The 10,266-nt window shown below is 58.0% G+C and overlaps 4 protein-coding genes across 6 annotated transcripts; 2 read left to right on the forward strand and 2 right to left on the reverse strand.

Moving 5' to 3' along the window:
* Window positions 1-735: 735 nt before the first annotated feature.
* On the reverse strand, window positions 736-3,195 carry SDRG_16618 (TKL protein kinase). 3 transcript variants are annotated; one of them, XM_008622835.1, is made up of 11 exons: window positions 2,913-3,195; window positions 2,800-2,868; window positions 2,689-2,754; window positions 2,573-2,644; window positions 2,470-2,532; window positions 2,367-2,429; window positions 2,266-2,325; window positions 1,967-2,214; window positions 1,580-1,913; window positions 1,134-1,534; window positions 736-1,092 (listed from the first exon to the last, which is right to left on the reverse strand). In XM_008622835.1, the coding sequence occupies exons 1-11, from the start codon at window positions 3,155-3,157 to the stop codon at window positions 812-814; spliced, it is 1,902 nt and encodes a 633-aa protein (XP_008621057.1). In that variant the 5' UTR covers window positions 3,158-3,195; the 3' UTR covers window positions 736-811. The 3 variants fall into 3 exon arrangements, with proteins under 3 accessions (XP_008621057.1, XP_008621056.1, XP_008621058.1); XM_008622834.1 differs by having other exon boundaries at window positions 1,967-2,223; XM_008622836.1 differs by having other exon boundaries at window positions 736-1,534; window positions 1,967-2,223.
* Window positions 3,196-3,774: 579 nt separating this feature from the next.
* Window positions 3,775-5,677, forward strand: SDRG_16619 (NEK protein kinase; the record flags this gene model as incomplete). The annotated part of the gene is made up of 12 exons (XM_008622837.1): window positions 3,775-3,831; window positions 3,878-3,960; window positions 4,005-4,200; window positions 4,241-4,441; window positions 4,493-4,651; window positions 4,699-4,733; window positions 4,777-4,860; window positions 4,911-5,019; window positions 5,072-5,161; window positions 5,207-5,296; window positions 5,349-5,502; window positions 5,574-5,677. The coding sequence occupies 12 exons, from the start codon at window positions 3,775-3,777 to the stop codon at window positions 5,675-5,677; spliced, it is 1,362 nt and encodes a 453-aa protein (XP_008621059.1).
* Window positions 5,678-6,581: 904 nt separating this feature from the next.
* SDRG_16620 (hypothetical protein) lies at window positions 6,582-8,360 on the forward strand. Its single transcript, XM_008622838.1, has 4 exons — window positions 6,582-6,706; window positions 6,756-7,314; window positions 7,362-7,466; window positions 7,515-8,360. The coding sequence occupies exons 1-4, from the start codon at window positions 6,666-6,668 to the stop codon at window positions 8,292-8,294; spliced, it is 1,485 nt and encodes a 494-aa protein (XP_008621060.1). The 5' UTR covers window positions 6,582-6,665; the 3' UTR covers window positions 8,295-8,360.
* SDRG_16621 (hypothetical protein) lies at window positions 8,307-10,266 on the reverse strand (the record flags this gene model as incomplete). Its single annotated transcript, XM_008622839.1, has 7 exons — window positions 8,307-8,725; window positions 8,771-8,926; window positions 8,971-9,066; window positions 9,115-9,250; window positions 9,299-9,568; window positions 9,613-9,710; window positions 9,758-10,266. Coding segments are annotated over 7 exons (1,598 nt in total), but the record flags the coding sequence as incomplete, so codon positions are not given.

Below are 10,266 nucleotides of genomic sequence, written 5' to 3' on the forward strand. Positions count from 1 at the left end.
GGTCTGGAGCAATCCCATCATTTTCCGGCAGTCCAGCCTGCAGCAGAAATTGTTTGCGATGGAAATTCCCGCCCAAACGACTCGAGGCCCAGCGTGAAATATACGAAGAAAGACGGGACGCCACGACCACCGCATGGCTGCTAATCCCCATCGACGACCTCACGACGGAGTAGGTAGAGGTTGCCGTCGGGTTGATCCGTGCGTGTTTCTAGCGCCGCGTCCTGTCCAGTGTGCAGACGCTTCTACACGAAGCCGCGCACATACACGAACCTGGGTTCTTGACACGCCTTTGTCGTTTACCAAGAGATTCAGTGGGATGCACTCCAATTTGTAGTCATCGGAGCTCGTGACTACTATCGACCCCAACTACAAGCTCGTGAAGAATCAGTTGTCTCCGAAGCGGTAAAGCCGCCGCGACACCGCCGTGGAGGCCACTGTTGGTCTCCAAGTAGCTCGCTGGTGGTCCACGAAAGGGACGTAGTCACCTGCGTGAAAGAAAGCGCAGAGCAATCGACCGCTCCCCGATCCGACGACGACCTCGCATCACGATCGACGCGCACCTAGATTGAAGCCGGTCCTACGGCTATACTGTGTGAGCCAGAGCTACAGAAGCAAACTCCTCTCTCGGAGAGTGCAGTTGTAGCTCACGTTCAGGAGCAATCTCGGAACTGCCATTACCACGCAGAATGCCGGACGAGACGCAAATTTTGCCTGCAGGAAAAAGAGCCAACGAGGTGGATCCGAAAAGCACATTCATTCAGCTGCAGATCGTGTCGGGTCTCTCACTGATTCTGTCGACCTGCGAGGCGTCCTACGCCGACGTTGCCTTGGCTGGTTGTGTAAGCGAATCTAGCAGTGGCCGAAGCGACACGTAGAGTTGCAAGGCCGTCGGCCGCTCGTCGGGGTCCAGCGCCATGCAGCGTAGACCGATCTCCTGCACCCAGGAGGGCGACGTCGCGTTGAAAGCCGGTGTCATCTCACCCGCGAGCACCTTGGTCATGACAAACTGCGGTGTCGCCGAGCGGCCCGTCGCCGAGTTGGTCAAGCCCAGGTATGGAATGGTGTGCGTACTTAGCTCGGAGAGCACGACACCTACGCGCATTCAATATGCGCAAGATTGCCACAGCGCGTACCAAACGAGTAGATGTCGGCGGCTTCCGAGTACGACGTGCCCGAGATGACTTCCGGTGCCATCCACTGGTACGTGCCAATGCCGTTGGTCATCGTCGACTCGTCCACCTCGCGCGAGATGCCAAAGTCGGTGAGTTTGGTGCCTTTGACCGAGTCGAGGAGGATGTTGCGCGACTTGAGGTCCCGGTGGATGATCGGCGGGTCGAACGTGTGCAGAAAGATGAGGCCCAGAACGATGCTCTGGACGACTGGCGCCTTCTCGCGCCACGTAAACTGCGTCATCGAGCGGTCGGCGAGGAAGCAGCGGAGGTCGCCGAGGTCCATAAACTCAACAACGCACTCAATGTCGATGGGTCGGATCCAGCTCGCGCCCACGAGCCGCACAATGTACGGACTGTCCATCCTAAATTGCCAACGTGAGCGAGGACTGGGAAGGGCTACTTCGTACTTGGCCATGAGCGTGATCTCGGCGATGAAACTCTGCAGACCCTTTTCGAGTTTGTCCTTGTTGCGCTTGATGGCAACCACCTCGTTGGCGTACGTGCCCTTCCAGACTTCTCCAAACCCACCCGCCGCGAGAGGCTTGTCACCGAGGATAACGAGCTCGGACCGGTCAAGCTTGTGCATCTGGAGGCTGCTCAAGTCGATGGTACTCGTTGTCGACTCTTCGATGCTGAACGAGTGCTGCAGCCGCCGACGCCGCCAATAGAGCACGAGCACGAGCGAACTGAGCACCGCAACGGCGCTGACAACGAGAACTGCAACAAGGAGCCCACTGCTGCCTACGAATGCAAGCTGCTTGTTCAATACATTCGATCATGAATATAACCTATACCGCTAGACCCGTCAACGGTCGGCACGAGCGTCGTCGGTGGTGGGCTTGTGATCGTCGGCACAACACATGCTGTGGCATTCTCTACAGCGCCTTGCCAAATCGGAAAGATCCGGCCCGCGCACGTGCTCGCATTCGCCGTTGCCGAGCCAACGTAGACGCCGGTTTTGGCCGTCGCGTTGTTGGGGCCCAAAGCATTGAGAACGCGGTAGGTTGCCTCGTCCAGCGTGAGATTCGTGACGAGACATCCACTGCACGAGCTACGCTTCGGTCCAGTCGACGCTTCGAGAAGAAGGGCTTACAAGTAAGTCAGGTTGGTCGAGAGCCGGACGTGCGCAAACGTTTGGATGCCACTGAGATACCTACGACAGGCATCAACTCAAGTCGCAACCAACGTCGTTACAGGTAACGCAGCGAGCGCCAGTCGTGGTCCACCACGACACTGATGTTGTTGAAGGACAAGTCGCTACAAGAGCTATGAGGTGCGACGACCACGGTCGTCGTACAGGTACTTGACGCTGCGAGGAATATTGGCAGGTACGTCGTTCAAGATGTTTTCGTTGAGGTTTCTACGCAGCAATTAGAATCGCACCAGACCAACCACCGTACAGTGTCTCGAGCGACTGCGGCCACTGGAACCCGGAAGTCGTGATCTTGGAGACGTAGCAAGTAAACATGGTCCTATATACCGCTTGCACGGCGTCCGGAAAGGGTGCTCGACGAACCAGTTCTTCAAGCCCGCGGGCAGTTGGAGGTTTCCGAGCGAGTAGAGCGTCAAGTGCTGCATTGTCCTACGCACCAACGTCAGTGTGTGCGTGGGATGGCGATGGACGCACAGATTCTGAAGCGTCGGCGGGAACTCGATGCGGTCAAAGGCATTGCCGTAGCGGAGGTTATAGAGCTTGCTACCAAGACGGTGAGTACAAGCAGGCGAGGTGCTTTAACGTACAGCGTCGGGTGCGGGTACTTGGAGAGATCGCCAATGCTCGAATTCGACACGCCGGGCGGGTCGCTGAACGCTGTCGTAGCGTTTGGAAAGGACTGAATCGGCTTGCACTGGGCGTCGAGCAGGCACGCAACCGAGGCGGGGCACGAGCCGTCGGCGACGAGCGTGCTGATGCCTGGCCTCGTGTACATCGTGTCGCACTTGGACGCAGCGGCGAGGCTCAGCCATGGAATCAGCCCGCGGAGCATGGCTTGCGGCGGATTGTATGTGGCAGATTGGATCAGCTGCCAATCAGAACCGATTATTGCGACATGCCCATCGAATTCATTGACTCTGGTTCAGGTCATTTTGCTTTGACCGACGTCTGCAGCGCCAGCCGTGCCGACTTTGAACGTCTTCTTCTAATGTGGACAGGTGGAAAGCAAAGTGGCTTTAGCCAAAGTCATGGCATCAACTGGAAAACACTGGTATCGTGTGCACGAATGTAGATAAATGGAATTTCAATGTTTATTCATGCTAAGAGTGAGTTTCCCTGATTAGTGGGGAAAAGTCTATCACGTGAAGTGCTGCACTCGGCATTCTTCAACTCGCACGTTGCGAGCAAACTTTGTCAACTGCGCTACCCCCAGAGGAAATGGCAACTCCCACCCCCTCCTTCCTCATCGCCTACCAGCCCAAGCACTATCATTATTTCTCAATTGGATTCGAGCAGCGGCCCAAAACACTGGAATCTTTCCACCTCACTTTGCTCGAAATCTCGAGATGTTGCTCAACGTCATGGATGGCAAGCCGGTTGACCAGAAGTGAATTGTGCGTTGACGAGATTTGAGCTAAATACAGTTCTTCTCCAAAACGACCATCGATGATGTCCTTGGCCGACTTTGAGGACATTCGGGCGCTCGGGAGCGGCGTCTACGGCGACGTACGCCGTAGACTTGCGTACGACACCTCATGCTTGGTCTTAATAGATCTACCTCTGCAACACGCGCGCCACCAACGACGTAGTATGCGTCAAGCGCATCCCTCTTCACGACTTGTCGCCCACGCAACGGTACCGCATCGAGACGGGTATTCCATGGGGTTACATTCGACTAGCAATCTGTGCTGGAACGAAGTGCGGGTGGCGGCGTCGCTCCAACACCCAAACATCGTCCGCCACCACGATGCGTTTGTGGACGCCGAGACGCTGGCGATCGTCATGGAGTTTTGCGACGGCGGCGACCTCGCAGAGTGGCTCTACGACCACCGCGCCGATGCATCCGAAGACAAGCTTCTCCTTCTGTTTGTTCAGGTATAAACTCTTCTTACAAGTGCCGAAACACTCTGCGTAGATGGCGCTCGCCGTCCAGCACATGCACGCTTCGAACGTCCTGCACCGGGATCTCAAACCCAAAAACATGTTTGTGTTTGAGACTGGGCGCCTCGTCGTCGGCGACTTTGGCATTGCAAAGTGCCTCGAGTCGTCGGCGAGCCTCGCAGAGACGCTGATTGGGTCTCCGGCGTACATGGCCCCCGAGATTTTCGAGGGACAGGTACGATTCATACTAGTCTAGTACTGCTAGCCTCACTGGTACACGAAATAGCCCTATGGACTCAAAGCCGATGTGTGGGCGCTCGGTTGCATTTTGTATGAGCTTATGACCGGCCGCTGTCCGTTCCGAGCGAGCTCCTACCCGGCACTCGTGCACAAGATATCAGCCGGCGACTACGACGCCTTGGCGCCCACAACATGCCGACTGCCCGTGCGTCGACCGCGTCGTGGCCAAGGCTGATATAACTCACTGTGTAGACGCGCCACTTGATCGCCGCCATGCTTGCTCACGAGTACTAGCTGCACGTCATAGTTGCGATGACGGTGGTTTTGTAGTCCCAACGACCGCCCGAGCATCGAGTCGATTCTGACTTTGCCATTTCTGCAGCCAAGCCTCGACGAGTACCTCGCGCTCGCCCCGTACGACGACTTTGTCCGCGTCACTAAAAAATAATGTGGTCATCGCGTAGAAGCTACTTGGTCAAGCTCCCACCCACGTGGCTGGACAGCCTTGTGCTTCAGCGGTCGTCGCTCGTCCCACCGCCAATCGCAGCGCCCGGCCTCGCCGTCAACCGCCCCGTACCGCATGACCAGCGCACAGTGCGCATGTATTCAACCGCGTTGGGCGTAGGAGACGATCGCGGGCGATCTCAAGCAGTACGTCAAGGCGAAACACCTCGGTGAACACTCGCTCAGCGTCGACGCCAGGGCCATCGTACAGGTCAGTGGGCACCGAGTCACGACTAACTCACATCGGCGACCGTAGCTTCGGGCGAAGCAAACCGCCCAGCGCCAGAGCAGCAAATCCAAAAAGGGCCAAAAGTCGCCGCTGCCGCTGCCTCTCTGCGACATCCACGTACGTACAGTCCTCCCACGAGTGTTCAAGGCTTCAACTCGGATTGCGTTAGCTCCTGGACGCGCACAAGATCAGCGTGCCACTCGCGACGCGCAAGCCCAAGGCCCGGTCCCCAGGCAAGCCATCGACGCTGCCGCCGCCACCCCCGATCGGCGTCCGGTCGGTGTACCCGTCGCCTGTCGTGCTCTCGCCGCGAAACAACAACCGTACGTAATACCCACGTCTTGTTCGCAAATGATGCTGTGACACCGACGCTTGATGCTGTGACCATGCGTAGAGCGAAGCCCGGTGAAGCTGCCGCCGAGCTTCCTCGTGATTGGCACGCAGCTCACGCCGCCCAAGGAGGCCCAGCTCAGCGCACCTGGTCGCGTCGCCGCCTAATAGAACTGATCGACTGTTGCAATTGCAACTGACTGCTTCAAAGGTGCATTTGCCGCAGCCAGAGTTCAGAGCGCCCACCCAGTCACGAGATGCGCTCGAGTATCTTGCCGTGGGCTTGAAGCCACCATTGCGACGAGTCGGAAGCATCGATGGGCCACGCGGCTTGCCTGCCGATAGCACGCAAACACACAGAGTACTGGTGCGGCAGCGACACGCTGGCGTCGGGTAATTGGGCTATCGTTGCTGCTGCTCAGCAATCTACAGTCTAGCACGGAGGCAGCGCGCGACGGCCACTGCTGCGAAGCACAAAGTTGGCTCAGGTTTGGGAGCACATGGTCGGTTGTCTCTGATTTTGCTGGAGAACGGGTGAAGACCATAAGAACACTCTGCCTTCACTCTATACATTCTTCAAGTCATTCGCAGTGGGATCTCGATTACTTCGCCCACCAATCATTCTGGCTTGCAGCTGGCATAAAAGGGCAGTTCCGAATGCTCATTTTTTCCCGCCGAATGTGACCTGCCCGTTGCAGTGTTTTTACACGCCAAGGTCATCACCAGACCACCGTGCTTCTCGCAGTAGCCTCGCCGCTTGCCGTGTATAAAAGCTTGATTACCTGTCGTCAACGATCTCTTTACTCGTAGTTCTGGTGTGGACCAAGCTTCTGGCAACGCTAGAGTGATCTCTGGCATTACACTGGCCTCATAATGAGATCCGAGGATCAAGTCCACTGAAACCCAGGTCGACGCACAAAAACAGTGTTCTGAAAACGGCAAACTGGCCTGTCTCGTACGTCGTACCGTACATAGCGTCCGATCTGCATACAAAATCCAAGCTAAAATCACCAGCTATGCAGTGGACGACCGTACGTACCAGAATCAGGCAATGTACGGATGACCAGCGTATGGCCGAGAAAGGACTGCAGCTGCTGCGCCGCGGCCGCCGCCTGCGCGCTCATTATCCGATTTCGACCCGATTGGATTGATCCAGATGAGTGTTCCATCGCCCGTGGCCTACACCGCTGCTACGACGTACATACGTCCTCCTCTCGAACCGCGCGGCTCACTTTGACGTGTCTAGCGGCCCGCACCAGGTGCAAGTGCAACCGTCGGTGGACGAAGTCAACCCCGAGTGCCAGCGCGCGTCGCTCCCGCGCCTCGTCAACCGCCGCGTGCTCACGACGCTCTCGGTGGCTGCGCTCTGCTACTTTAACGTCAGTGGCGGGCCCGTCGGGTCGTCGCAGATCTTCTCTGCGGGCGGGCCGCTCCTCGGTCTCATCGCGCTTGCGATCTTCCCGTTCATTTACTGCATTCCGCTCGCGCTCGTCACGGCCGAGCTCAGCACGACGTACCCGGAGAACGGCGGCTTCACGGTCTGGGTCTTTCAGGCGTTTGGTCCGTTCTGGGGCTTCCAGGAAGGGCTCTGGGCGTGGGTCTCGGGCGCGATCGACAACGCCATCTACCCGGCGCTGACAGTCCAGCTCATCTCGACGTACGACGAAACGATCACAGCTGGCGTCTCTGGCTGGTTCCTCAAGGTCGGCGTCGCGCTCGTCTATGCGCTGCCCAACATTTTCGGCGTCCGCCTCGTCGGCTGGGGCATGGTCACGCTCGCCTTTATCGTGCTCGTCCCGTTCATCGTACGTCCTATTTCTTCGTGCTGGAAATGTCTCATCGTCGACTCTAGATTTTCACAATCTGGGCGTATGCGGCCGCGGACGACTGGTCGTCGCTGCACATGATCCGCCGCAACGACACGACCGACACGGACGTGGGCACGGGCCCGGCCATGGTACGACACCACTCTATATTTCAGTTCTGAGATCTCACATTTCTCTAGATCCAGTGGGACCTGCTCATCAACACGCTCTTTTGGAACTACAACGGCTTTGCGAACGCGTCCGTCTTTGGCGGCGAAGTGGCCAACCCGTCGCGCACGTACCCGCGCGCGCTCATGATTTGCACGATCGCAGTCATGCTCACGTACCTCTTCCCGCTCTCGGCCTCGGCCGTGTACAACTCGCCCACGTGGCAGACGTGGGACGACGAGGCCTTCTCGTCGATCGCGCAAAACCTCGGCGGCAACACGCTTCTCGGCCTCATCACGGTCGCGACCGTCGCCTCCAACTGGGGCCAGTACTCGTCGCAGATGTTTGTCGTCTCGTACCAGCTCACGGGCATGGCCGAGTGCGGCCTCGCGCCCAAGATCTTCCTCAAGCGCGCCGAGCGCACCGACGTGCCGTACATCTCGGTCGCACTCAGCTTCTTGGTCATCGTCATCCTCGTCGGCTACGAGTTTGAAGTCGTCGTCAACATGACCAACGCAGTCTCGTCCATGTCGATCATCCTACTGCTTGTCGCCGCCATCAAGCTGCGCGTGACGCACCCCAACATCCACCGCCCGTACAAGGTGCCGGTGAGCACCAAGGTGCTCGCGCTCCTCCTCACGGTCCCCGTCGCAATGCTCTGCTACATTGTGTACACGGTCTTTGCCCTCGACACGATCGTCCCTGGCATCCTCGTCGGCGTCGTCATCATCGTCGGCGCCCTCTACGCGGTCGCGCTCAAGCTCACGCCCAAGCACTTTGTTGACCCCAAGGCCACCGCGTCGCTTGCATAGCATCGCCAATCGTTGCAAAAGAAACTAAGTTATCGATTAACAACGACTGTACCATTGGCCATACTATCATGCTACTACATTTTAGTATTCATCAGAAACTACAAGTCGTCCGAGGCCGAAGCGTACTCGTCCGTGTACCAGAGCCGCTGGTCGGCAAAGTAGATGCGGACAAACACGTAGACGGCGATGAGGCAGCCCATGTAGACGCAGAGGACGAGCATCGAGCGCTGCGCCTCGCTCGCGTCTTCGGCGTCGACGGCTTCATCGTGGAGGATGCCGGCCTTGACCTGGAGGAGGCCGTTGGCGTTCATGCTCAGCGTCACTGGGTGCTGGATCGACCCGGCCTTGCCCCGGGTCTTGCGCGGCAGCACAAAGTCAAAGTACGTCAGGTACGTGTTCTCGCGCGCCACAGGCGACTCGCCCTCAAACACCTACCCCTATGCGTTACACTCGATCGTACTAGAGGTTAGGAATACCTCGATCGTAAAACCAGCTTGGTCGTCGACCGCCGTGTCAAAGTACTTGGTCACGGACACGGGAATCCGCGAGTTCTTCGGAATGAGCACTTCCATCGCTCCGTCCGCCTTTTCAATGCCGATGCTCATCGGGATCACATCAAGCATGAGCACGTCCTACGAGCTGTTCTATCAATGTATCAATACACCACAAATTGTACCTGGAAGACTTTCTTGTCGACGCCGCTGAGAATCGCAGCCTGGATCGCAGCACCTTCGGCCACAACCTCGTCGGCGTTGACCGACGTGCACAATTCCTACCCGACGGTACGAATTCCTCTCGTAATTCGTTGCCAAGTAAAAACCTTGTCGTTGAAGAAGGCGCGAAGACGCGCTCGGATCGCCGGGATGCGCGTCGAGCCACCGACAAGAACGACTTCGTTGACGTCGCTCGGGTCGACGTCGATCGCCTTGAGCACCTCGCGCGTGATGCGCAAGCACCTACGAATTAAGCACTAATTCATACCGAATGCATGCACCAAAACATACTTTTTGAAGAGCGGGTCGCAGAGCGCGTCCAGCTTGCGGCGCGTGAGCGTCATCTCGTGCAGCGCCACGTGCCCGACGTTCGTCAGTCGAAGTACGGTCTCGTCATCAGTCGAAAGTGCGATTTTGGCCGCTTCGACTGCGCGCTGGAGCTGCACCATGTCGGGCGTCGCCAACGGCAGCGCCAACGGCCCGTGCTTCTTGGCGATCGACTGCAGCACGTGGTCAAAGACAATGTTGTTAATGTCTTCGCCACCGAGGTGCGTGTCACCCCTAACCACGCAATTGAAGGCAATAAGAACTATAAATTCGGGTACCCAACGCCCTCGACCGTGAACGTGCCATCAGCAATGTGCAGCACCGAGACGTCGAGTGTGCCGCCGCCAAAGTCGAAGACCACGACGCGCTTCGTGCCCTATCCACTCCGTAGAATCACACGCAAGTCCATCGCAGTCGATGTACCGCCACAAAGAGCCCGTAGGCCATGGCGGCTGCCGTGGGTTCGTTCAGGAGTCGGACAGCAGAAAAGCCAGCCATGGCGGCCGCCTCGAGCGTCGCTTGGCGCTGCGGCTCGGTAAAGTACGCGGGCACCGTGAGCACGCAGTTGGCGATGCGTTCGTTCAGCTTGGCTTCGGCGGCCTTCTTGAGCTCCGAGAGCAGCAACGCCGCGACCTCGGACGGCGTCACGCTCGTCTTGCGCGCCGGTAGCGCGATCGACACGTGGCCGCTTTCGCCCTCGCAGAGTTTGTACGAGAGGTACTTTTGGTCCGGCAATGCGTCGGCGAGCGACTGCCCTAATAGGCGCTTGGCACTGCGCACTGTAACAACATCCGCATCAGAGGCTTCGGCGGCTACGGCGACAAAGCCCACAGCTGGTGCGCCTGTTGACGGGAATGAGACGACGGACGGCAGCGTCTTGGCCTTCGCGTCGCCAGTGCTGTGGTTGACAATCTTGACGTGGTTGGCGTGCA

Source organism: Saprolegnia diclina, assembly GCF_000281045.1.
Source record: "Saprolegnia diclina VS20 unplaced genomic scaffold supercont1.139, whole genome shotgun sequence".
NCBI classification, from domain to species: Eukaryota; Oomycota; class Saprolegniomycetes; order Saprolegniales; family Saprolegniaceae; genus Saprolegnia; species Saprolegnia diclina.